The sequence below is a fragment of the Gymnogyps californianus genome, chromosome 2 (assembly GCF_018139145.2).
Source record: "Gymnogyps californianus isolate 813 chromosome 2, ASM1813914v2, whole genome shotgun sequence".
Lineage (NCBI taxonomy): Eukaryota > Metazoa > Chordata > Aves > Accipitriformes > Cathartidae > Gymnogyps > Gymnogyps californianus.
In genome coordinates this window covers 48,143,092-48,170,140 of record NC_059472.1, presented here as the reverse complement: position 1 = coordinate 48,170,140, position 27,049 = coordinate 48,143,092, and the positions used below count along the sequence as shown (strand labels likewise).

At 38.1% G+C, this 27,049-nt stretch overlaps 1 protein-coding gene across 1 annotated transcript; it reads left to right on the top strand.

Moving 5' to 3' along the window:
• Positions 1 to 3,924: 3,924 nt before the first annotated feature.
• On the top strand, positions 3,925 to 25,063 carry LOC127013417 (desmoglein-1-like). Its single transcript, XM_050892284.1, has 16 exons — positions 3,925 to 3,972; positions 10,694 to 10,729; positions 11,109 to 11,237; positions 11,936 to 12,091; positions 12,238 to 12,385; positions 13,264 to 13,427; positions 13,686 to 13,820; positions 14,381 to 14,566; positions 14,749 to 15,008; positions 15,938 to 16,080; positions 16,230 to 16,448; positions 17,625 to 18,200; positions 20,099 to 20,247; positions 20,747 to 20,807; positions 22,407 to 22,615; positions 24,092 to 25,063. Exons 1-16 carry the CDS (start codon positions 3,925 to 3,927, stop codon positions 25,061 to 25,063), a joined length of 3,591 nt encoding a protein of 1,196 aa, XP_050748241.1.
• The last annotated feature ends 1,986 nt before the right edge of the window (positions 25,064 to 27,049 follow it).

The following is a 27,049-nucleotide window of genomic DNA, read 5'->3' as shown; positions in this document are numbered from 1 at the left end:
TGCTTAGTTAAGAGAGAAAAACTGGGAAAATATTTATCATAAACTTCTAGAAAAACCAAACAAAAAATCAGAATGAAACTCCCCCTAAAAAAACAGACTGAAGTGAAGCAAAGCAAAAAAAAAAAGTCAAACTGAAAAATAAATATTAATAAAAAAGAAAAAATTTACAAGATGTGATCAATATTATGAAACTGAAGAACTAAAGGGAACAAATTAAAAGTGATAAATCTTTTAATTTAAAAATTCAATTAAGACATCTACATTAGCCTGCTCTGTAACAGTCTAATACAATCATGATGAATTTATGCATGAGTCAGTTCTGGGTTTATCATCCCAGACTGTACTATGCTTACTTTTAAAGGCACATTTAGTTTCTTTCATGTGTTTTTGCCTTACAGTACAACTCTTGAGTTAAGGTTGTGAGCTTTAGCCTACAGGAACATTAATGTTAGGCATGTATGAAAATACCTACAACATACATCTGATTGAGATACCCAGTCTGACACCCCATTTCCCTGAGTCCTTCAGCATTCCCACTTGGTAACCTGATCACTCGTCCTGAAGGGAGGGGGTCTTGGGAGCTGGTGATTAGCTCTCCTTGAGCAAGGCTTTTCGCCAACCCCCACACTGAAGCAAATGCTGGAGATGGATTTATGCCAGTTGGAATTTCTTATCTGCAATTCAGTTGTCTCTTCATCATCAGTGACTACCTCCTCCTTCACCCGTGACACAAACAAGCCAAAAAAAATCATATATTCTTTCCCTCTGTAGTCATATCACACTGAAGATGATACTGATTCTTCAAGCCGTCTGCAGCGAGAACAGGCTTATGGGTAACTTCAGATCATATCGATTCCATTTTCATGCATTTTGCAAATGACAGATGATATGTTAGTCAGTTTTGTTCAACGAAGAGCACTAATTTAGAGCCACAATTAACAATCACAGTATTGCCAGAACTTTTATCAAGTGAAAAATTTTATCGTGTTTTGCCATCTAGATGAGACACAAAAGTTGTACTTAGCCATCTAAACAGTAAGAAAGTTTCTGTTGAAATTAAATGCAGAGAGCAGCATTGTATCATTGTTATTACTGCTTTTATACGTATCTTACAGTACTAACTTTCCTGCATGTCTCCCTTTTACTGGACATCTTACAGATTCTGAGAAAAAAATCAACCTTTGTGTCTGTGAGACCTGGCCACTTTATAGAAAGGCTACCCTAGCACATTACCTAAATTGTTCTCAGAATATCAAAATATGAAGAGTACCAAAATTTTATCAGAATACACAAATATCCCTAGCCTTTCTGTAATGAAGGTATTTATTATTACTTCATCGTGTCATTCTTTGTTATTTCCTGTTCTTTTTTTTCTAGGTCCCGTGAAGCTCTTTTTCGCTCCTACATACTGTGCACCACGGGAAATGTTAAAAAAGAATGTCTCTCCAATGTTTTTAAGTATGAAAATAAATTATATTTACAGGCAGGAAGTAAAGCAGCCTTTCTAAGTGCAGAGCAGATTTATTTATTTTGAAATTCAGAAAGGCACTGAGTGGGCACTGACCCAGCGAGGACAGCAACTGAGCCTGGACTAGGGGAGTTGCTCATTGCTGACCTGGGGCAAAAGCCCCCCCTCTGAGCCCCAGGACAGGGGCAGGCATAAATCATATTGAGGACTGTGCCAGGAGGGGTACAGGACCAAACTTTTTCCTGTGAGATGCTCAGAAAGTTGACTGAAGTGTATATACGTACATATGTATATTGACATATATAACAAAAATGAGATATTTTGGTCTGTAAAAGAATATGCATGTTTTACATTTGCAAGAAGTAACAACTTCTATCCAGTGGTCAAAATGGAAATTCAGAACTGCCAGGAGCAATTTTGAGTGATACACACTTTCAGCCTTCCTTGGTTTCTTATCAAGGCTCCTATATAGCTTTCACATGCAATGATTTCTTGATAATCTAAATAAAATAAGTTTTCTCAGTCTTCTTTCAAGGATATTCCAAAAATAGTCTACTGACCCAACTCTCTGAAGTTTTGTAGAGAAGTCTGAGAACTACTCATTCTGAAGCCATGTTTGCCCTTATTCTATGTATTTCCCCTATATAGAAAGTATAGAACTAACTCTGAAATGCCAGAATACTGGCCCACTTCAATCACTAACTATTGCATTAGTAATATGGATATTTTATGTGTTACTTCAATAATTATATCATTATGGTATGAAACATTAAAAAACATACAAAAATATCAGTAAAAATTCTGCAAAATAAAAAAATAAACCCTCCAAACCAAACATTTGAAAAATCTAGAAGGAAAAATGTTTTTAAATTGGCATCTTTTGGAATATTTGATTAAGCAAAAATTCTGAAATAAGATACTTTGGTTCATAAAAGACTACGCATATGTTATATGCGCAACAAATAACTTTTTATTTTTACTTAATCCAAAAGAAAATTTCAGATTGTTGAAAATTTCCCAGAAAAGGGAAAATATAGATGTGATCCATTTAACGTTGCCTGTCCCAGTTTGCCTCACTGAATCACTGCTGGGCATGTTGATCTCAGTACCAAAAGCTGAGTGACAGCAGGGACATGCACAACTGGCTTTGGCAGCCCCAGCCAGCTGCAAGGCAGCAAAGCACCCATGCCAAGCAGCGTGTAGGCATGGCATGCTGCGAAGCTGCTTACCCAGCAGGAGCATGGAGCCTCATCCTGGGAGGTGCTGAGTAACCCCAGAGGTGCTGAGCACTCTTTTCCCAGCTTGAGTTCAGTCCTCGGAGATGCCCAGCACTGTGGTGGGCTTGGCAGGCTCAGGAGCACACCAGTTGTATTGCACTTTTAGGGATGAAGCGTGCACCCTCCTCCCAGGTTCAGTGGCAGAGCAGAAGCTCACTCTTATCTTTTTTTTGCCCATTATGGGGTGGTTCAGGTGTCCCAAGGATGCAAGGAGGGACTTACAATGCCTCTGCTGCAGAACGGAGAGACCTATTGCTGAGCGAAGTGGGGAATCCTCTTTGATTTCTCCGTCCCTCACATATTCGTGCTCATGCCATCTGAAATGAGGCCAGAAGTGAGCTGTGCAGCACATCCTCCCTTTCATCCACTACCTGTTGATTTGAGCAGCTCTCCAGTTTCTCTGGCACGAGACGTGTACGTCTCCCTCTCCACCGTGTCAGCGAGAGCACAACCCATAGGAAGGGAAAGGTATGGCATGCGGAGGCTTTGCAGTTGGTGAAAGCAGAAAGTCTCCTTCCTCTGCTTCAGATATTCTTGCGGCCTAATGAATAAAAACACTATTTTTTCCCCCAAATTAATATGTTACCTCTTTAATGACAACCCCATTCTGCTCTGAGTGCTGCACTTCTGTGAACAATGTGCATGGAACTGACTTCTTCAAGCCTGGAAGTAAACAAACAGACTTATATTCTTTATGGTAATATTCATTAAGCTCTTCCATTATACTTGGTGCAAGGAGAAAACTGGTAATTGCATTCAAAGCAATGATAAGTTACCATTTTAATGATTCCTTATGTTGTGAGTAATTTATAAATCACTCGGTATCTTCTCAGTGAAGCTTGCCTTCTGTTTTTAAAATGTACTCTTTCATATCCAACAAAGGGTTTCAGTGCAATAAGAATTAAGGTGTGTCTCTTAGCTTTTACCTGCAAGCAATAATGATGTTGTCAAGCGTTTCAGGTGAGACCAGCCCAGGATTTTGGGGTGGGGAAAGACACTCTGTTATACAGCATCTTCAGTGCTTCCCTCAGAGGGAGGCAGAGACACCTTGAAGGGCTGAGTATAAGGACATCTACCGAGTGTCTTTTTAAATAGACACCAGAGGTGGGGGGGGGAGGGGAAAAGGAACAGGCTTGTAACCATAACTCAGTTGGACTTGTATCCGAGAAGGCAGATGCCATGGATTGGCTCCCTCACCGAACGGCTGCTCTTCTGTTCCTTTTATTGGTAAGTCAGATTTTAAAACAATATTTGCAAACTCTGTGATTATGCCACTTGAGTCTTCCTCAGCAGACCATTACATTTTACAATGTAAACTACCCCCCAAAAAAATCTTGTGAAATTTAGCATAAAAAACAAACCTGTGCTTATTTTGAACTGCATTTCTGAAGATTCTATACAAATAATTTAGTTTTTCATTAAATGCTGACAAATGTTTCTTTTGATTTTGACTTTCTGCAGTCTGGTGATGTTCAATATGTGACTTTCTATGTTTAATGCACGACTTTTCAGGTGAACGTTGTCTGTGGCTACTATTTAAGGAGTCACTGTTATTAATAAAAGTCTTATTATAAAAATCCTAATAACTTGACTGGATATCATCTGGTCCTAAGTCTTTATTTTTTTTATCAGTTGAGGGAATATGAAGAGCAAATCTCTTTTTCTAAACTGATTAGCAAGAGCGCTTCAGAGCTGACCAAATCCTACGGCCATATTCAAGAGAAAAACTTGAAATTTAGTGAAGATCTTAGCTGAGTAAAAAGCAAGACTTGGCCTATTATTTCACATTACAAAAAGTTCCTGTCTTGTAGTGCTTTAGTGTCTGAGCCGCCATGTGCTGACATGATGAAAGTGTCACTCTTTGGGTTTGTTTTTCTCACTGTAAAAGGAAAGTTGTGGCTATGGTCAAGTGGCATAGTTGTACAATGTGTTCATCAAGGCACGGAAATTACCCAGAAAGGACTTAAAAGAATTATGGAGGCCCTTCTACTGCTGCAATCTGATTTTTTGCGTGGATTATTTTTACTCGTCTGTGCTGCTCTTCTGAAATTAGGTAGAGCTTTAAGGCCCTGAAGATTGAAAAGAGTAAGATTTCTATTATAGTTATGTCCTTCTGTGGCTTTCACATAATTTTACATTTCACACAATGTATTAGTAAGAGTACATGTTTGTTAACTTGTCGTTACTGACCCCTCTAGAAATGTTATAGTCAGAGAACAAGTGTTTGTTGTTACAGAATATGAAAACCTAAGACTTTCTTTGAAAAGATAACCCATTAATTTTAGGTGACAGCTCTGCAGTCAGTGAAGTAGAACTAACCAGCACAGGGCAGCTGCCAAGCAAACAACAACAAAACTTGGCAAAAGCAAGTTACGGTTCGGATGAGTTTCTGCTTGTTTAACGCAGCACAGAGGTCTCTGAGATTGGCATGTTGCACATCACACTAACACTTCTGAATTTTCATGTAGTATTAGTGACTATTTGTTTTACTCAGTTACCTGATGATGCATACTCCTGATGTGTCAAAGTTCAAAAAAAAGTTGACTGTACTGTATCTAAGATCTGTCCATTCAAAAGAGATTTTACTGCTTTATCTTCTCTCGGCAACTCTGGAGCCATTTTCATTCTTTCAGTATATTGTTGTTAAAATTGTGACTGATGCAGGATATGTGCTGGGTCAGGAAAAAGGAGCAATTGTGAAAACTGCCAATATGTTTTGATGACTATCAAATATTTGAACTTTTACTACCAAGAAGAAACAATTGTTGTTCTTATTATGCGTTCTTCTGCACAGCAGTGTTCATGGTGGCCTGTACAGCTTAATAGCATCTTTCAGCACTTTATAGAAAGCTGACGGACAAACTGTAAAGATTAAATAAATTATAAATTATATATCCAATTTTAGTGTATTCTGAGAAACAGTCTTGGTTTTCAGCTTGATTAATCTTTCATGAAAATTACCCGTCTGAATGGTGTGTCTGGTTAGTATATTGTTAATAAGTTGTATCAAATAAAATTGCTGTGGAGTTATACATACTTTAGTACACTACTACACTTTCAAAAAAAGAAAACTTACCAGCCCTGAAACTAATAATTTTCTATAAGCATTTCACCATCGGTGGGACTGATTCTGCAACCCTTGCTCACGTGACTTCAAAGGCGTTATTCTCATGAGTAAGGGAGTTCTGTTTGTGATACTTGCACAGACATGTTTTATGGAAATAACCTGTTTGATCAGGTATGACTCTTCTCCTGCCAGCTATCATGTGACAGCTAATAATTGTAAATTCACCACATCTCTTATACGCAGTCTTGTCTGGCTACATTTTCCCATGTGTTATCTACACTTCTTTTTTTTTTTTTTTTCCCAGTTGTTACGCTATGGTTACACCTCCTACTCACAACTTGGTTGCACATAAAAATATTAAGGGGCCAAATCCTCTCCTCGCATATGCATACAAAACATCTGCCAGGATGTAGCCAGGAACCTGCAGGCTCTTCAGCCAAAGAATTTTGTTGTAGAAATAGAAAGTAAAGCAATTCTGCGTCCAGGAATTATCACTTAAGATTAGGTTCTTAAGTCTGCAGTTTTACATTCCTAAGTAAAAATGGCCCCTAAGCAAACGTGCATTTGCAGCTAGAGCACTCTAAGCCATATTAGAATTCAGGTTTTATTGAGGAGATTTATTGAGGAGACTTAGCATGACTAATTTGAAAAACTCAAATTTGAATGATAATAGCATACATCCTGTATTGAAATTACTTTTCTGTTCATTTTTCTAATGGTTAAGCTCAGTTACTGTACGGAAATTCATTCTATCTCTATGACTCAGCAGAACAGAAACAATCTCAGTGCAAACTTACCCAAAGTGGTCAGTTCTTTGAATAAACATATTTTAAAATAAACAAAACTTTGGAATATGTTCTTCTGACCGACATGAGTATTGTCATACTTCTGCTGAAATAGCAATGGATCCTCCATCCTGGGTGCAGTACAAAATATTGACATCAGTTGCTAACACAGGAAGCAATAGAAACACCTGACTTCAACAGAATTAGAAAACAAAATGCCAGAAAAATCATCCTGAAAAACTTCCCCTTTAAATTGGAAGAAGCACATTCATTAGTGACCTACGAAAATGAAAAGTATAGACAAAAACACATTCATGTTTCAATTTAAAAGTGACCAAATGGCTTCTTTTTAAAATATGAGGTTTTGTCTTATGTTTCAACTCTGCTTCTCATTATTTCATATGCACTGATTTATCATTTTTTAAAGAGATGCAGAATGAATAAAGGGAAGGGTTCGTTGTTTCAACCCTTTACTAGTCAGAGCTTTGGCTGAGTAAGAAAGATGTAAAAGTCCCAAAATGCTGACACAACCAGAGCTACCATGGCACCCTGATGACTAACATAATATGTGTGAGTTCTCAGCACTCCTCCCATCCAGGCCAATAACAATTCCGCTGTTGACTTCAAAGAGAGAGAAGCATATCCAATATGAATAATGCTGGGAAGATGTTAAAGGCGTGTTCAGTCATTTAGATTTGAGTAGGTGGAGGAGGGAGGATTCCATAATTGCGTATAATATTGCTTGGCAGTCAATTAATGATTAATTAATTCTTGTTTGTAAATTGCTTTGAAGGTGCAAAGAACCATACACATCCTATGGGACTAATTCTGTTCCCAGTTACATCAGAATAAATCCAGAATAACTCCAGTGTGACTCTAAGGTGTCATTTTGGACACAAGGTTCAGGCTCTGTATCATTACAATAAAAGACAAGCTTTCAGACAGGCCACTGTGCAAATGACAGTCACCATAAATGTTTCCTGCCTGCACCTCTTCCAACCCGAACCAGAAACAGCTTGTGCAACGAGCCTCTAGCTTCTCTACAGAGTTTCCATTTTTTCAGTCTCTCAGAGACTAACAGGACAGCAAATCTTGATATCATTCTGATCAGCTTGCCTACCCCAAGGTCCTCAGGATGCATCCCACATGTTCCATGGCTCCTTTTGCTTTAATTATCATTAATCACTGAACCTATGGAAAGTACTGTACTCGGATACTAGTTTAGAAGGGAAATTTGTTCACTACGTAGAAGTATGCTGGAGTTAGCTGCTAGGAGACAGTACTTCTTTGCTGGAAATAGCACTAGGAAAAAAGGGTTTGCATCGCAGAGAGATACTAGAAATAGACAACTGGGGCGGGGGGGGGGGGGCATTCTAACTGCTGGTGATAGTGGAGAACTGGAAAAGATTAGTTGGGGAGGCAGAGCAACCTCCATCCCTGGATCAAGTTGGATAGATGTCACTCCAGAATTGTTGAGGTTTAGCTGGTGAACAAGACAACTTTGTCTGGTGTCTGCCTGCTCTCCTTCCTATAACACAGCAGTACCTGAGAGAGACATACCAAACGCAGACATCAAGTTCATTGGATCAGCCTTTTCAAATAATATCACAAACTGTACTAAAGACTGTGGATTCAAAACCATCAAGACTTCTTTCAAGATCTTCCATCAGCAATACATAGCAGAATGGGTTTTCCTTAGTTAGCATGGGACAAGTGTGGAAATTCGGGGCCTAAATTTACAATCCCCAGCATTACTGATGAACAAATTCCTGACATTCCCATTATTGGTGCTCAAAAACAAAGGATGAAACTCCAGTGTAAAATGTATATGCTTCACTGCTTGAAAACAGAACTCCCTATAGGCTGAAATCAAGCATTTTACGAATATTCATGTCCTTAAAGAACAGAATTCTTTACAAGCATAATTCTTATTTCAGAGATACTCAACACAGTTTTTCAGTTAGGCCTCCTGAGTATGGGAGTGATGTGACTGGATGTGAGATATTAGTCTCACTGTTAAATAACAGAACAGGCCACAGGTTGCAGACAGTAGACAAGATTCACTAACATTGCACTGGGAGGTGTATACCCATACTTTTCTGGGTCAAGACAATTGCTTGCATGCCAGAAGGGATTTCAGCCTAAAGGTGGAGAGGATTTCACTGTAGTCACCCAAGGAGACTCTGCTCTGCCGGTGGGATCAACTGATAAGAGACATTGAATCAGTGCTATTTCTGGTGGACTTCATCACTCAGGTTCTCTGGTGAGGGTGTAATCTGCCCCTTTTATTCACCCATGTTTCCCCAAGCTCCAAGGGACATTATAAACGGACAGGCCTGAGCTCCCACTGAGGTGAAAAAAACCCGCAGTTTAAATGGAATCTGATATTGTCCCTTCTTTGAGATGAGTAATGGCTGCACATGAATTTGAACCCAATTCTGCAGCTGAAGATCTAAATATTCACCAAGACATAAACTCAGATTAAAAGAAGTATTGATGCTTTTAGCACAACATGAACATATTGTAATGATTTTCCTGCAGAGTACTTTTCTTAACCATTTATGTCAATAGCTTGCTCAAAGAAACAAGAAAAAAATCCTTACTCCATGAATAGTCCAATAAATTTCAAGGTATATGCACACCAAATGGGCAAATCCACAGTCTAAATTCCCTCATTCTGAAGCAGATTAAGGCAGCCATTGTGTGCCGAGATCTCAGGGAATGTTCTGGGCAAGATCAGATCATTGGAGACATTGCTTTGTAAATGACAGTGGACCTCTTAGGGCATATAGGTAAACGGGGAAAAGGGGGAAGAGAGAGGAAGGAGGGTGAAGCTGCTGTTCATTAATCTGTTGCATGTAAGAGGTTGTTTTAACATGAAGTAAGTGGAAAAAAGTTTGTGCCCATTTTCCAGCCTTGAAAGAACAATGCAATAAATTTGAAGTGAGGAAAGTTCCATGAGGTAAAGCTACCACAGAGAAAAAGATTGTCACAGATTTTATCCAAGTAGAACTGACATAAAACCCACCAGATAAAACATGTCAAACAAAAAAAAAGCTATTGAACAGTACTGGGAAATGATAAGGAAAGTGAAAAATTGATAACTACAGTTGTTAACCACATTTGGTGAGAAAGAGAAACTCTGCAACACTTTTTGAGTAACCTGGATATTTTATTTCTCCCAATGATGAATGAAACAAGCATCCAGTCCTGCAAATCCCATATTCTTCACCCTTTATCATCTGAAGAAAGCAGAGGCAGGTCCTAAACCCAAAAGAGATGCTCTGTAGAGGTACATTAACCAAGTGAACTTCATTTTCACACCTTATTTAGGAACAAGGTTAATTAAACTTTGCCTTTTTTAAAATTGTGCTAATCAGGAAATTAAGGATTCTCTATTATTTTTATTTTAATTTTAAAGTAATTACATGGTGCATCTGATCCTGCCACCTTTATTTACTCAAGACTTTGGTTGCATAGTTAGACCTCAAATCAAAGCCCACTGCACTCCAGGGAAATCTGCCTAATGACTGCAGTTGGCTTTCCATCTTACATTGAATTTCTTCAACCTCAGTGGGAAGTTTCAAGAAAACATTTTTGTTCTTTTTGGTTAAACTACATAGTGAAGTACTCCAGGTCTACTATGGACTTTCTAAATAAGAAAAAGTAAAGAATAGAGAATAAATTCTTTAGAATAAATAAATACTCCTTTTCTAGTTTCCTAGACATACTTTCTAATAACAACTCTTGCAACCACTTCTCTCTTCAGCTGAGGTGTTACAATCTAAAAATCTGTGTGAAAGCTGTATTTTGATGTAGGTGTAACTTGAAATTTGCTATGGCACATCCATTCAAACTCAAAGTTCTACCCTGAAAGACAGAGTTAATTTTGAAGGTGTTAACTGTCAAGGAATTCAAGTGATGGATATAGAAAAAAATGAATTGCACAAAGTCATTTATGGAAATTCTGTAGCTACTGCCTAGATGGGGTATTGCAATAGACTTGAGAAAAAGTAACTGCCAATGTATGGCAGTTGGGGTTTGCTTACTGCATTTTTCCCTGCATTTTTATATGCCAATCTTATTGTTCTTGCAGGTACTCTTGGATTTCAGCACAGGATTTCATGTAGAGGTAATATATATTTCTTTAGAAACTGATTTTCTGATCAAATGAACTGTAACCAATGTAACCAAATGAAATGGAAAACACACAACTAAGACATTTCTGAACTTGAAGATTGAAAACATATTTAAATATTAAACAGTTGCAGGTAATAACCTGCTCACCGTCTCAAGAGAAGTTCTCCTGAACCTAAATGAGTATCTCATACACAGGAATAATTTTAAAGTAAACACGTACAGTCTTAGAGTTTGGGACTCGCAGACATATAAAAAAGCACATGATCTATAAAAATCCCTTTTCTCCTTATTGTTGGAAATTCTCAATGGCTGTATTAATTTAAAATGGATTGAGGTTACTGGTCATATGATACTGGAACTCTCTGTCAAAGGTAAAAGAATGGGATGAAAATGGAATGGCAAGATGGAAAACCTTCAGAAGACAAAAACGTGAATGGATCAAATTTGCTGCAGCTTGTAGAGAAGGAGAAGATAATTCTAAGAGGAATCCAATTGCCAAAGTAAGTAGAAAGAAAAACAAAAGTGTTCACTGACAAGGAAGTTTTTCTGAAGACAGGCTGACAAAAGCAGAGATTTAAAAGTATATTTGCTTAGAGTAGTCAAAGCAAGGAATGCAGAATAAAAGAAAGATGACGCAATATTTCCAGCTCTGCTGAGACAGTCTCATAGGGTGAACCCACGTGGCTGCTGAGGAGTGACCAAGGCTTCCTAGAACATTGCTATCAGTCTACTTCCTGGACAGCTCCAACCATAGTCTCTTCGTGTGCAGCATCTGTGTACTAGATCATGATATTTTTCTTTTCTCTCTTACCCCGAGAAAGCCCTGAGCAGAAGTTCAAGGATAGTGCATGACTTCTGTGGGCAACAGAGCAAAGAAGATGTTTTCCTATCCTCTCACCATGACTGTACCCTTACTGAGGTCCAGCCACAGTGTGATACTCTTGGAAGTTTCTCCTCCACTTCCCTGCCAGAAGATTTAAGAGAAATAGAAAGCCTGTCCAGCACTTAAGGGGAGATGGATCTCTAGGCTGACTGTTTTGTAGAAGAGCTTTCCATTGGTTCTGTCAATTGAACCTTGTGATAAGTGGTTGAGAAACTGAAATTATATAGAATTTTTTACAGGAACTAATAATAGGAAAAAAAGCCCTGCAGGTATCCTCAGTAAACTGGCATAAATTATTATTATCTATTATTGTAGATCCGATCAGATTGTGAAGAAAACCATCCAATCACATACAGCATCTCTGGAGTTGGAATTGATCGTGCCCCCTATGGAATATTTGTTGTTAACCCAAGAACAGGAGAAATTAATATAACATCAATAGTGGATAGGGAAGTAACCCCAGTATTTGTTGTAAGTACTCCCCTTTTTCTTTTACCTTTATAATTATGGATCCAGGGTGGGGCAGGGAGAGCAGGAGGAGACAAATTCATTTGTTTCAGATTGTCACTTTGCTTACTTCACTTTTGGTTTTAAAACGAGTAAATCTCTTTATCTAGATACGTTGCTTTGCTAAACACTCAGTGACGGGTGTAGATTTGGAACCACCTCTTGAACTTCGAGTCAGAGTTCTGGATATAAATGATAACCCTCCTATATTTGCACAAACTGTATTTACAGGATCTATTGAAGAAAGCAGTATGGACAGTAAGTAACTATGTTATGCCTATTATAGTGTAGTTAGTGAAGCTCCCAGAAAACAGTTAATATAAACCTAGGGTGCTCATTCTACTTTTTCTTAGGCAATGACATATATTGGCCAGGGCTACTGCAGAGGAAGGAGCAGCAGATGCTTCTCCAAGTGCTATTCGAGCCGGGGCCCAAGCTTATTGCCTAAAATTAAGTAGCAATGCTTCCTTCCTCCTTTTCTCCAACACATGAACACTGAATGTTCCAGCTTCTAACCATACCATCATGCAAATTCTTTCAGATGTGAAAATTTAAAATAAATCAGTTCATTCCTTCCACACTTATTTCCTTTGAGGGTATATAAAATATGTTTTTTCCCATTTTTTCTATTTCAAATATTTGTATTTGTAGACTAAGTATTGCACTTGCAGTAGAATATTACTACATAAACCCTTACTTAAACCACTAAAATGATTCTTTTTACCAAAAGTACAGCAATCAACATTAGACAAGCAAATAGCCCTGAGGCAATGGTGCCTAACGCTCATTTTCTACTTTCTAGAAATTCTCATTTAAAACTGTGGAGATTTCTTACATCAGTATCTACAAGCTCAGTACCTACTGTTTTTACATAGTCCCTCTGGTGACTTAAAGAAGTTCAGTGAAAATCTGCATTACTCCATCTGACCTTAATTTTTAATGCATTTTAAAGTCATTAACGTTCAGTGAGAATCAGTACTGCAAAATTAAACTTTTGTTTTTCTTTGTAAAATCAATGAATAGATAGCATTCTATCATTTTTATACACCAAGTTTTAGCATTGTCTTGATGAGTTGTTTGCAGGAACAAAACAGATTTTCTGATTTGTTTTTCTAATTATTCTTTTTTATTCTTAGACACACTGGTGATGAAAATAATTGCAACAGATGCAGATGAACCTAATCACTTGAATTCTAAAATTGCCTTCAAGATAGAGAGTCAAGAACCTTCAGGTCCACCCATGTTCATTATGAATAAATATACCGGAGAACTCCATCTTGCAAATTATCTTGACAGAGAGGTAACATTTCCCTTTCCAAAGTTAAATAACATGATGTTGTGGTGTATATGTGTTATTGGGGGGGGGGGGGGGGGGGGGAGGAGAGAAAGGTTGTGGTTTTTACGAAAATTAAGGGAGAAATGCATTTTTTCTATATGTTACAATAAAATGTCTAAGGCAAATTCCTGCATTAGGAAATAGGAGCAAGACATGAGTATTTATAACATTTAAGATGCACAGGTGGTCCTTCTAACACGCTCATTTCTCTTTCTGTGACAGCAACATAGTAGCTACACTCTTGTTGTGAAGGCATCAGACCGGGATGGAGCTGCAGATGGAATATCATCCCTTTGTAGCTGTAACGTTAAAGTTATTGATGTCAATGACAACTTCCCAACTCTTGCTCAAAGCTCTGTAAGTTTTCAATACCAAAAGCAACATCACTGTTTTAAAACCCTGTTCAAAAACCCAGTTGATAACAGAGCCCTTACTAACCTGTAGAGCGCTTTCACATTTGAATGCTCCACTGGATTAACAGGGTTCTTTCCTTGAAGAGTGCTCAAAATCCAATCCATTGCTTGAGCACCAATTCTGATAATACACACATAGATTATTTTTGTATTCAGAGAAGTCAGTCCTGACACTGACTTCTCTGTATTCAGAGAAATCCAGTCATTCAGGTGTCCAAACCCGTGCAATACGGCCAGATTATGCAGATTAACCCAATCTTTGTATGATTTTTTCTTATAGAAAGCACAAATCCATTTCCTCTAAGCTGCCTCTGCAAGCACTTGAGGTGATACACCTCTTCAGATCTGCAACCAGAATCACAATTTACGCAGAACACACAATTTTTATTAAATTGGCATGGACTGTGGGCAGGACACCCTTTAAAAGAATCTCTGCAGTCAGCTGTGTTTCCCTCACATTATATATTTTAGTGTTTGCTAATAGCTATTTCTCTGTCATTCCAGTTTTCAGCAAGTATTTCAGAAAATTCACTCAGTTCAGAACTGCTACGAATACAAGCTCTGGATGCTGATGAAGAGTTTACAGACAATTGGTTAGCAGAGTTTTTCTTTATATCTGGTAATGAAGATAACTGTTTTGAAATCGTTACAGATCGAGCTACAAATCAAGGAATCCTTAGAGTAATTAAGGTATGGATAAATATCGTGATTCAACTGTTGAAATAATCATCTTAAAATAGTTTTAATTAATTGTTAACAAAATTAAACAAGCAGTAAAAACACTGTCACTCAACCGTTTAAAATAGAAAATACTTAAATAAAATTAAAGGAACTTTTATTTATTATCTAGTTCTCTGTGGTTTATATTTTAGGAACTGAATTATGAACAACTCCAAACTCACTCACTGATTATTGGTGTCAGGAACGTAGCTGCCTTCCACCACTCTGTTGCGCATGACTTCCGAATATCTGGAACACCCCTCACAATAGAAGTAAAAAATGTGATTGAACCACCAAGATTTCATCCATCTTCAGTTGTGTTTTCTGTACCAGAAAGCACAAGAGTGAATTATGTTGTGGGAACATACACAGCCATCGATGAGGACACTGGAGCTATTGCATCAAATGTTGTGTAAGCTCTGCTCTGCTTAACTCCCTGGATGGAATAATTCTTTTAATTGAGATTTCAATGGGATGAGGAATGGGTATTTTAAAGGGTGCTTTAAAAAACAACTTTAAAAATGTTAATAGATTAGCAACAGAATAATAGCAATAGAATAGTATATTCTTCAGCCCATTTTTATGCTATGATTGCTTTTGTTCCCTGAACTACTTTCCTTAGCCTTGTGCACAAGACAAAGAAAATACCATTTTTCTAACAGGCTGTAACTTAAATAAATCTGAACAGATTTTTTTTCTAACCCAAGCTAAGAATATTTTTTCTTGAAATGTTTGCTACAAATAAGGAATTTGTTAGCAACTCTAAAAAAGCAAGAAGAAAACCCCAATAATGGGCAATATTATACAATCAGAATAGAAGAGGTCACTAACACCTCATTCTATAGTAAAATATATATATATACTATTTGACATTTATTTCTGCTGAAATTAATGATAATTAATGGGACCATAAGTTGCTTTTTAATGTATGTAGAAATAAATACATCCAATTTACAGAAGTTTGAAAAGTTTTCAAAAAACAGAGAAATATGTTAGCAAATACAACTGTAGAATGTTACAGGAAGAGCTGTGGATTTAACTACTGATATCAACAAGGGTTCTAGTAAAAGGTTTACAGGGTCCAGAAAGATTTTACTTTTAGACTATGATACCACTTTCAAAATATAATGGACTTCTATGCATTTACTTTATTCCTAATTATGTTTCTGGTCTACATCTTTTGAAGTCTACAGGAATTTTGCTTGAACAGGGTGAAATGCAACAGGATGTAGTGCAGCCTAAAGAAAAATATTCCAAAATGACAAAGAGTATTTGCAAAATGAATATGTAATACATATATTCATAACATAATGCTGAGTATTTTTACTTCACCAAATACAGATACAGTATAGGACGTGATCCAGGTGCCTGGTTCAGAATCAATCAAAACACTGGTGAAATCACACTGAACAAAGTTATTGACTGGGAATCAATCTATGTAACCAATGGGCAGTACAGAGCAGAGGTTCTGGCTATCACCAGAGGTAAGAAAAGAAATTAAGTTTTCTGAAACAAAACTCTCTTTGTTCCAGATTTCTCTCAATGTTTTCTCCTGTTTCTAGTTGTCCCACCTGAACTGCATTATTTATAGTATCAATATTCCCTCCTGACCACAAATATCTTCTTTTTACAGGGGTTCCTCGACATACTGCTACTGGCACCATTGTGCTTTCGATACAAGACATCAATGACAACTGCCCAACTATTAATACTGAATTAAGGAAAGTATGTATGCATTCCCCATCAGTGATTATCACAGCAAAGGCTATGGATGGTGATCCATATAGTCTCCCCTTTACGTTCAGCATACATGGTGAACCTCAAACTACATGGATTATCAGATCAATAAATGGTAAATTAACCTACATTTTATAACAGAATAAACCATAGTAATAAGGTCTTATCTAAGATTACAGATTAGGATAATCTTTTAATAACAAACAAAATAGTTATTAGAAGCTATTCTAATCTCACTTAAATGTGATTTTATGCTCATATGAATCCAAGAAGTTGCTCTGGATTTGCACATAGAGAGAGAGAGATAAAAATCATATTAGAACTAGAATCAGAATCATTACATGTGTTTTATCTAGTTATCACCTTTTAAAGGAAACTAAAAATATACTGATAAAAATAGAGCAGAAAAACTGTACTTTAGTTGAGTGTAGCTATGATAAGCACCTCTATTGGTCTAAACCTAATGAGGTAATTCAAAAGGAGTAATTCGATACCTTTTTATTTGTATATTATCTAAAAAATTCTAAGCATATGACAAAACTCTCTATTTAGTATAAAGTTATTAGTTGGCAGAGCTTTACTTTTATGAGGCATATGAAAATGGCAAATAAAGATTACAGCTGTTGCAATTTATTGGACAAATCGTACTTACTTGTATTGCTAAGAAAAATGTTTTAATCAGTGCCCAGTAGAGCTTTTCCAGTTTCCTTCAATAGGACATAAAAACTAATGAATTAATCAATTCTCATACATTACTAAATGACAGAATTTGCATAACTTACTGTATGCATAGACTATATTAAATGGTAAATATCTCAATTACAACTACTCTTGTGTCTCCTATTTGTCCTAAACAGATGCAAATATGTAACTTTAAATATTTTAAAACTACTGAAAAAACTTTTGAAAAAGACATGTAAATTCCTTGTGAGAGAAAAAAAACATATAAAACTTGCATTTTTTATGTTCACCATTGTGCGAATAAAAATCAGGAAAAGCAGCAGTAGATATAAAAAACTGCATTTGCTCCTTTTATATGTCTCAGGTTAAAAAGTGATGACTAGACTGACCTGGCTCAGGTTTTTTAAAAGAAAATACTAGCATAGATGAATATCATAAGTTTCAGCTTTGAATAAGTACTGTAGACGAATAAGTAACTGAAGATCTTAGAATGGGAACACTTAGTCTTCATTCTGTTCTATGACCATAACTCACAAAAATTATAGATTTTTACAGTATTTATAGTCAATACCTTAATCTAAATATTTTTCTCTTTTTTTTCCCCCCAAAGCTTCCTCTGCAGAACTAGTGAGTCAGCATATTGACTTTTACACGTATAGGATCTATATCAGCGTAAGAGATAACCAAGGCCGACGCTGCCGTAAACCCCATATAATTCCTGTGCAAGCGTGTCAGTGTGACAGTCGTAATTACTGCACCAGTGGGGCCACGAAAATAATTGTTGTCGGTGGTGGTGGTGGTGGTGGCAGTGGTGCCAGTGGCGGCGGCGGCAGCAGCAGCAGCGGTGGTGGTGGTAGCAGCAGTGGCGGTGTTAGTGGTGGTGTTGGAGGTGGTGGTGCTGGAGGTGGTGGTGGTGAAGGTGGTGGTGGTGGAGGAGGCCAGGAAGGTGGAAGAGGAACAGAACAAGAAGGTGGTGGTAATGGTGAGTCTGGACCTGGAGGAAGAGAAAATGAGGACCACACAGACTGGCAGGTTTACACTGGTGGATACAGTGATGGTGATGAAGGATATACTGCAGCCACTGATGATGATACTTATAATGGAATTTACGGCAGAAATTTGCCATCTACCACACTTAGCAGTGCTGCCATTGGCCTGATGTTTCTTGGTGGATTAATATTTGTTTGTAAGTATAAAATTAAGAAAATAACTTTATTGATTTTCTAAAAAGTGTATTTTTTTAATTCTTCTAAAATAAGGTGACTTTTCTGGTTGGTTATCAACATGTTGGCTCCCATGGGCCATTTGACAGAGAAAAAATTGTCTTTTAAATTATAAGAATTTCTATATATTTTATGTTCTACGTATTTATATACGTATTTCATTCAGAAATAACTATTTCCTTCCTAAGACTTAGGGGTTTTTTCCCTAAGGTGTTATCCAGCTCTCAGACCATCAGATAAGGTAAAAGTGTTTAGTAGAAGGTTCAGAAGATTTTGGGCAAGAGCTGTCCCTGTCACTGACACTTTGCAATTCGTACTTCCGTTACATTACTAAAAGAAATGGACAAGTATCAGCTCCAAGCTGGGTATGAAAAGATGTAAAGAACAAGCTTCCTTTGAACTCAAAGTCAGATTTCAGTAGTAGAACAATAAATATAATCATCTTAAATTTTGAACATTTTGGCTATTGCTGCCAAACATTACATCTATTAAAAACAAGTAGCATTTGTGATAACAGGATCAAAACAGATCATTCATTCGTATGTCCTAGTATTTTTTAAGACATAGGAGTTTCAGGGACAAGAATAACTCAAGTTAGACTTTATGCAAGCAATTACTTCTCAGACCACCACAATCAGATGTGATCACCTTACTTTCATGGCCTGGGCTTCAAGCAATCAACATCTAAAATTTTTCAGTGCAGAAATACTGACTACAAAACCAGAGGAAACGGATTTTTCCCCTGATTTTTTTCGGAGGCGGGGGTTGGTTTGGGTTTTGATCTTTGATTAGTAGGAATCAAATACAAATTTTGAAGCTGCAAAAGGCTGTTTTGTTTGTAGTTCCCAGGTGGTTAATGTTACAGGACAGACTGTCTTTCTGCCTTTGGAAATCTCCTCTCCTAGCTGGTAGTCTGGAGTAAATATATCCTTAGTCGTGCAGCGTGAGGTAGCACTTTGTACACTGTATAAAAAGTGCCCCTTTTCAGTTCACTTTGATGTTAAACTGAGAGTTTTAGATACTCTGCTTAGTCTGGTGTAGGCAACTGTCTCTCTCCACTCCCTCTGCAGTGATACGAGGTTGCTAACTTAGCCATCTAGGTTAAGGACCTCAAGACAGCCAGAATTAATATTGCAGTGTCTTTCTAAAATGAGCAATGTTTTCAATGTTGACGTTTAAAGCATTCAGCAATTTCTAACACTGAGTTCTTGAAACAACTAAGCATAATCCAGCACACTGGGAAACCTGACTCACTCTATGTAATCATTTGTTAAAACTGGGGTTTGGGGTTTGCCTCTACTGTTTTTTCAAATCAAGCATTACGTATATGTGATGTGAAAAATGCAACTGGAGCCTTAGCCAAAGATCACTGTGGTCAGATGGATATCTCTCCACTGATTCTCATATGTCTATTATTACTAATGTGTATTTCTTTTCAATTATAATATCTAAAGAGACAAATGTATGCTTATATATCAAGAATGAATATCACTGAATGCTATACATAGCAAGACTGGTTCTGTTTGTTTAATTTTCATATGTATGTAACTTATATTTATTCAGCTGAGATAGATCAAAGTCTGTTCCCAGGTGTATAGGCATAAATTTGGAGTAACAGCCCTACTCCACCCCTGCTTTGCTCTGCTATAACTAAAGGTACAAATTATTCTGAATTTCCAAATACATACATTTCCAAAAGCAGCTAATGATTCTGAAAGCCAGACTTGCAGGCTGCTTGGTTTGAAACATTTCGAAAGACATATTTTCAAAAGTTCTTGAGCACCTGCCCTCTGGGAAAAGCAGCTATCCCTGTGAGGAAGAGATGTCCTAAATCCCCGTTTCCTGTTTCTTTCCTATTAAGTGATTCCAATTTTGATGTCAATGAGTGACTGTTGCGGCTGTGGACCTGGCGCTGCAGGTGGAGTTGGAACTGGATTTGAACCTGTACCTGAATGCACAGAAGGGGCAATTCATCCATGGGGAATAGAAGGTGCACAGCCTGAAGACAGGGTCAGTATATCCCATGTTTCGAAAACCCACAGTGACTCATATTTACAGAAAAGACTGCATTTGACTAGAAGCATGAAAGTGATTGTAGCACAGTGTCATCTTCTAAAAGATGCCTGGCATTGTCAACAATTGCCAGGCAGATACGAAAGGTGATTCTTAATTAACATTTGCAGATGGAGTTTGTGTAGTTTAAGTTGTGTTCAGTTAGCTTGGCCCAACGATTTGGTGTTACTATTCCCTCAGCTGAAACACAATAACGAGCAAGCTTTTTCAGTGCAAAGTAGGATAAGGTAACACAAACCATCTTCACTGATCACCTTTTATGTTGACAATGAAAAAAACTTGAATGGAGTCTTTTTTTTGTTTTAAATGGAGATGGTAATTAATAGCTATTGTTAACAGTTTAGACTTCTAATTCCTTAACGTGATTCATAAAGTCTTGGTCTTCATATGGGAATTTCATAGTCATCATTCAAGGAGTCAAAATGTTGTTTTCCAGGATGTCTCACATATTCTTGCCCCAACAACAGCTGCAGGAGGTGACTTTGGTGAACCCTCTGGTAAGCAGATCCTAAAATTTTCTATGTGCGCTGTCATAAAGCTATCTTTCAGAACTTCATGTCTTCTGATTCATGGAGCACTTTGATTTTGCAACTATAACCCAACCCTTCCAATCGTACATCTGTAGATAGTCAAACTGATGCTAGTAGGACTTCCAATATGAATAAAGGATTTGAGGTTTGAGCCTTTAAGCAGATTCACTTCTGCAAACTACATTTATTTTTAAATATCTGCCAAGGTTTTCACATCTCAGGCAATTTTTCTTTATCATTCCAGCTAGTGAATGGAGGGTCTTTTCAAGACACCAGTTTTAGTAGAAGTAATCTTGAGGCCAGAATAAGGAAATTTTCTTTCAGTTCTTCCCAGTTTCCAGGCTCTGCTTCCCACAATGGAGAATAGCACCTGTCAAGTAGCTAGTTAATTACTGACCATTTGTGCACTAGCCTAGACAGAAAGCTGGTACACAGCACAATAAATTTATGCTTCTGAGGTAAGGTTCCCCCAGGAATTCAATGGCCATAGAGAATAAGTCAAGCTGTGCAGTGCCACTTTCTCTTTTTCCCCATTCCTTACTCCACAACAGGAAGGAAGGATGCTGGCACAGATCCATTTTCACTAGCTTCTGACAGGAAGAAATGTCACTCTGCAAGACAACTTCTCTGATGATTATTGATTATTCAAAAATGTTCTCATCCTTAAGGTAAAATCAAAAGAGAACATTTGGGGGCATAAATGTGAATTAAGAGTCTTCGTTCTCAGGGAAGCTCTGTTGCCACGACAATTGAAAAGTTTAAGACTTACACATGTGATTTACTTCATTTCCACTGTTCAGTACCATTACGGTGAAAGCCCTTGGTTCGAATTCTATAAACTGAGACTAACGAGATTAAATGAAAAAAACAATATAATTTAGCCTATGTTTCTTAACATAATCATAGTCAAGACTACTGTATGCAATTGTTCTATTATATTACATGCTGATATTTAAGACCACTCATTCCTTGTTATCATATATGGAAAAATCTGGAGAAGATAAAATCCTGTAAGTATGACTTTATAATTTATTGTAAAGGTCATTTTGATTCTGCATTATGAACACTGGTGGTTGTTGTTCTCCCAAATCTCCCTCAACGACCTAACGACTAGAAAATGTGAAAGGAGCTACAAAGCTATTTCTTTTGGAAAAGAGTTTAAGGCAAAACAATTTTAACCCCAATGTGATCATAAATATACATTTATGTATTTGCATAAATATCCATAAGCATTATCTGATTTTCTAATGCAAATCCCATGACAGCATATATCTACACCAGTCAGAAGAATCTCTCCAGTCAACTACACAAGTAAATCATTGATTTTCTAAAGCACATATGCACATGCTGCCTAGCCTCAGGAATAAAATCAGGATCTTAGATTGTCCACTAACATGCGCTTCATTTTTATTGCAGTTTCAATGTTTGGCACCTGTGCACGAAATTAGTCTAAAATACCTTTAGAAACGCAGTAGTGTCATTGTACTATTTGTAAAAACAACTGGCAAATTCTGTGTAAATTTTCACAGAGCACAGGAAGGATAACTTTTCTTTTTCTGTTTTCAGATATATATACAAACACATATGGAGGAGGAGGAGTAGTAGCTTCTGGTGTTGAAGAAACTACAGGTGTTGGCTATGGCACTGGTACTGGTTACGGAACAGCTGGAGGAATTTCTGCAACAGGGGAAGCAAAAGGGTCAATTGGAGGAACAATAAAAGAGTATCGAGAAGGGGGGGTGAACATGGCCTTCCTAGACAACTACTTCTCTGAGGTAATTACCTGATCTTCTTTGTGTTTATCTGTGAGCCTACTGTTAGATTCTCCTCCCCAAGTTACATGGTGGAAATCCAAAATAACTCCACTCAGATTGAAACCTCCATGATATAAGACTGGTGTGAGAGCAAAGCTGACCATACTAGTAGGAAAAACTACGACACTAGTAGTACTGCTTTTGAGCTTCTGGCCTAGTAGATTTGATTGCTCAATAGCCTTTTTGTAAAACTGATGGACACACTACAGGTATGGGTAGCAAGCAATTAAATTATTTTATCTTCATAAGTGACCAACAAATTTATATATTTGCCACCTTTTTCAGTGTATAAATAGATAATAACTTTGTGAAATTGTTCACATGTACTTCCTGTACAGCTTGTTTAATGAGTGACTTTAACCCTTAAAGAACTGTGAACACCAGTTCACTTTCTTCCTTATTTTTATTGCCATTTCTATTCCCCAAAAGACTTGTGAACTGCAAGTGACAAATATGCAGTTTTGTAATTGGCACCGTATTAACTAGCCTTTACATATGGGATAAAAAAATGTTATGGAGTTTACATGATTAATGGATTAATGTGATATATTTTCATAATTAGCGTGAACTGTGAGGCATAAATACTATAATTGCATATGTCACCAAAATATCAATTCATATATAAGGATTGCTGTATTTCAAAATCTAAACAAGATTCAGTGGAGGAGAGGACAAAGCAGTCCTGAAGTCCTGAGCATGGACTTCTCCCAGACCGCAATCTCCCTGCCTAGGCTGGGAGCACTACGTATTAGTTGTCTGCCAGCCATGGGCCTCCACAGATTACTCCTCCTACTGACTTTATCAACCTCCAAACCCTCTGCCTCTGCCTCCCAGGCCTCCCCTTCCGTCCTTCCCTGCTTCCTCCAACCTCACCCCACACTCACTTTAAATTCTCCTCTTTCCTGCCTGATGCCTCTGCACTGACCACCCCACCATCCCCAACACCATCCCAAATCAGTGATCTCCATCCTGCTCAGAATGGATTCCCCTCTGGGCTCACCAAGCCTTCTCCACTGTGGCCAACCCTTCATCCCATCCCCTCTGTCCTGGCCTCTCCACTGCTCCCCTCGCCATCCTGCTTCGCTCCTCTTCCTACCGCTTCGTTCGGATATTGCTGCCCAAAGAGTACATTTGTTCCCCCATCCCTTTCACTCTCTCCTTTCACCCCACAGTCAGACCCACTGACAGCAGACCAAATTTGAGATGCTGTGTTGGCAGAAACAAGAATAAAACATCAGTAACATTTGAATAAAACTTATTTCAAGGTTACAAAAATGCTGATGATATAATTTGTCTTGTTGATGTCCTGTTTTTCAAGTCAGCTGGGCCTTACTGTGGTTAGGGAAACCTTACTGTGGTTTGAATCTTCATGGTTGAAAACCTGATGAAAAGTCATTCTGTTCTTTTCTTTTTTTTTTCTGTTTTTGCAAACTACAGAAAGCATTTGTGTATGCAGATGAAGATGAAGGTCGGCCGGCAAATGACTGCCTATTAATATATGATCACGAAGGAGTTGGTACTCCTGTTGGCTCCGTGGGTTGCTGCAGCTTTATTGGAGAAGATACAGACGAAACATATTTGGATACATTAGGACCAAAATTTAAGACCCTCGCAGAGATCTGTCTGGGCAAAGAGATCGAACCTTTCCCTGATGTCAACCCACCCTGGCCATCCGTTAACGTCACCTTTCCCAACCCTGAAAGTGATCTAAACCTCCCGCCACCTGGAACCACCATCGTTGTCAATGGAGTTACACCTATGCCTCCCCCGGTTGGCACTACAACGGTTGTTACTGAAAACACCTACACTTCTGGGTCAACCATACAGCCCCCAAGGCCCATGCCAGATCCTTTGCTCCACGGCAACATGACGGTGACTGAGACCTACACCTCTGGCTCCCCCTCTCTTTGCGTTGACCCTCTGCGTGCATCCAATGTTGTTGTAACAGAAAGAGTTGTCGGTCCTGCATCTGCCTCTGATTTGCGTGGCATGCTAGATATCCCTGATCTCACAGATGGGTCCAACGTTATTGTCACAGAAAGAGTAATTGCACCTAACTCCCGGCTTCCGACCTCTCTGAGCATTCCTGATTTGGTAGATGGGTCAAATGTGGTGGTGACAGAAAGGGTGTTCAGGCCTGCCTCTGGCATGCCAGGCAGCTTAATAAATATTCCCTCGGAGTTATCAAATGCCCACAACGTGGTGGTCACCGAGAGGGTAGTGTCAGGGTCTGGGATGAGCAGCCTGGGGGGGACAAGCCTGGGGGGGGCAAATCTGGGGGGCCTGAGCAGCGCGGGTCAGATGCTCAGCGCCGACTGTCACCTTGGCCAGGCAATGGGCACAGCATCCCCCAGCACCTCCCGGAGAAGAGTGACAAAGTACAGCACCGTGCAGTACTCCAGTCAGTAAGGCCTCTGCCGGTGCCCCTTCCTGCTGAAATCGCCATTTGCACCAACACTCATTAGCTGCCACCCACCAAGAATATTGTTATTATTTATAACTAGGAAATAGCGCTAAAATTTCAGAGATTCCTGCTTGTGTGAGGATCTCTGAAGGGTGCCCCGTTTCAAGGTCAAACGCAGGACTTTTTGTCAGTGAAGGGAAAGTTGAAGTTAGCTTTAAATTTATTTCTTTCTCTCCACCTAGCACTACAATTGTACAAACAGATACTAATGTTTTTGGAGAGAGATCTGATTACCAAGCGGAGCAGTGAGATGGGATCCTTGTGTGCATACAGTATCAGCATGAATTAATGTCATATAAAAGAGTGTTAAAACACTGTACTGCTGAGTGATCTCCCACAATAAGCAGATTTGGGTTAATAGCCTCTCACTGACAAGACAGGAAAAGAATGTAATTAATAATTAGTCAACTCAAGACTAAATAAGCACTTTCAAATGCATCATTTTACTTTGCATGTAATTCAAGAAGCGCTACAAAATGGCACTTTCAATCATTTCTCCCATCACCACCAACAGTTATAAATAATAATCATATAAACACAATACATTTTCACTGCTTTCTGAAGTTCTCAGTAAAACAAACACTCTGCCATGGCCTGCCATGCTGTTACTCTCATGGCAAGGAGCGTGACCAGCAACTTGCTGCAGCTGGCACTGCCGCATTGACACTGTCACCCAGGAAGATGTTGGCTTCATCTTTTGTCCATTACCGTTACAGCTTTACTTAAATCTAAAAGGACTTCAGTGACAACCAGGAGCTCTTAGTCACATTTTTGTGCCAAACTATGACTACCATTTAAATCTCCAATGTCAGGTTATATTAAGAGGGCTATAATATACTGTGCCAGTTCTCTTTTCTAATACTGACAAGAAAATAAAGTCTTAGAAGCTTTGTGATGTGGGGGGCAATAGCAAGTATTGTATCACTGACACTGGTAGCTGAAGTCCTTCATGAAAAGAAAAAAACACTTGGGAGCAATATAAATTTGCTAATAAGCAATGTGGAGAATTGTTATTTCATATGTCAATGTATTTTACATTGATATTTTGAAAGTTTATTTGAATGTGTTAATTGAAAAAGTCTTTATGATTCTATAATCTTAATTAAATCTGGCTTTTATTTTCCCACAAAACCAGCTCTACTGGACTCTGTTATTCTAATAATACCTTAACATGGCTTAGAATATGATCTGAAGGAGCAAAATACTGAAATATAGTATCTATCTCATTTTACTTCTGTATCATATGTATAGTAACCATAGTGTACGCAACATCGCTTCAGTGTAAATACAATAGAGTTATACAGAGGGACCAGCTTTTTTTGCTAGACCACCAAATCAGTAGTTTTCCCTCAAATTTTGCTTCTTCAGCTTTGATGGATAGGTTAGTTTAAGAGTTGTCTGTGAATCTCCCACTCTATAAAATGGAAAAGAAACTTTCAGTTGTGTATCCAGATTAACTTATCTCAGAAGAACTGAAAGACAAGTTTCTGAGTCTGATATCTGGAAAAGGCTTTGTAAAAGATACTTTCAGAAATGTGACTAGATCCGCTGTCAAAGACAACCTGCAGCGCGCTCTGCGTCAATGCCACTGCCATTAACACCAGTAATCCCCAAGTCATGACCAAATCCAAGGCTACCTTGAGAAATGGTCCCTTCCATGGCTTCAAGTTCTTTTCTGAAGCAACTGAGCGTGCTAGATGCTCTCCCCATGATATCTGAAGTATTGCTATTTTTACTTCATCCTGTAGCCTTGATTATCTTAAGTATCACTAAAATTGCATTGACTTCAGTGGAATTAGTCTCTCCTGTATGTTATGTACCAACTGTAAGTATGGTTTCTGGAACCATTCTTTAAAGAAGGAAAATAGATACTAATATGTAAAGCTGTATCCTTTTAATACAAATCTGGAGAATTTGTGCTGTAATTCACT

Excerpts from the sequence above, each read along its gene's own strand:
- LOC127013417 (XM_050892284.1), top strand. The coding sequence starts at position 3,925 with ATGGATTGGCTCCCTCACCGAACGGCTGCTCTTCTGTTCCTTTTATTG. Across the intron at positions 10,730-11,108 it reads GCACAGGATTTCATGTAGAG|GTAAAAGAATGGGATGAAAA; the intron begins GTAATATATATT and ends TCTCTGTCAAAG. Across the intron at positions 13,428-13,685 it reads CAAATTATCTTGACAGAGAG|CAACATAGTAGCTACACTCT; the intron begins GTAACATTTCCC and ends TTTCTGTGACAG.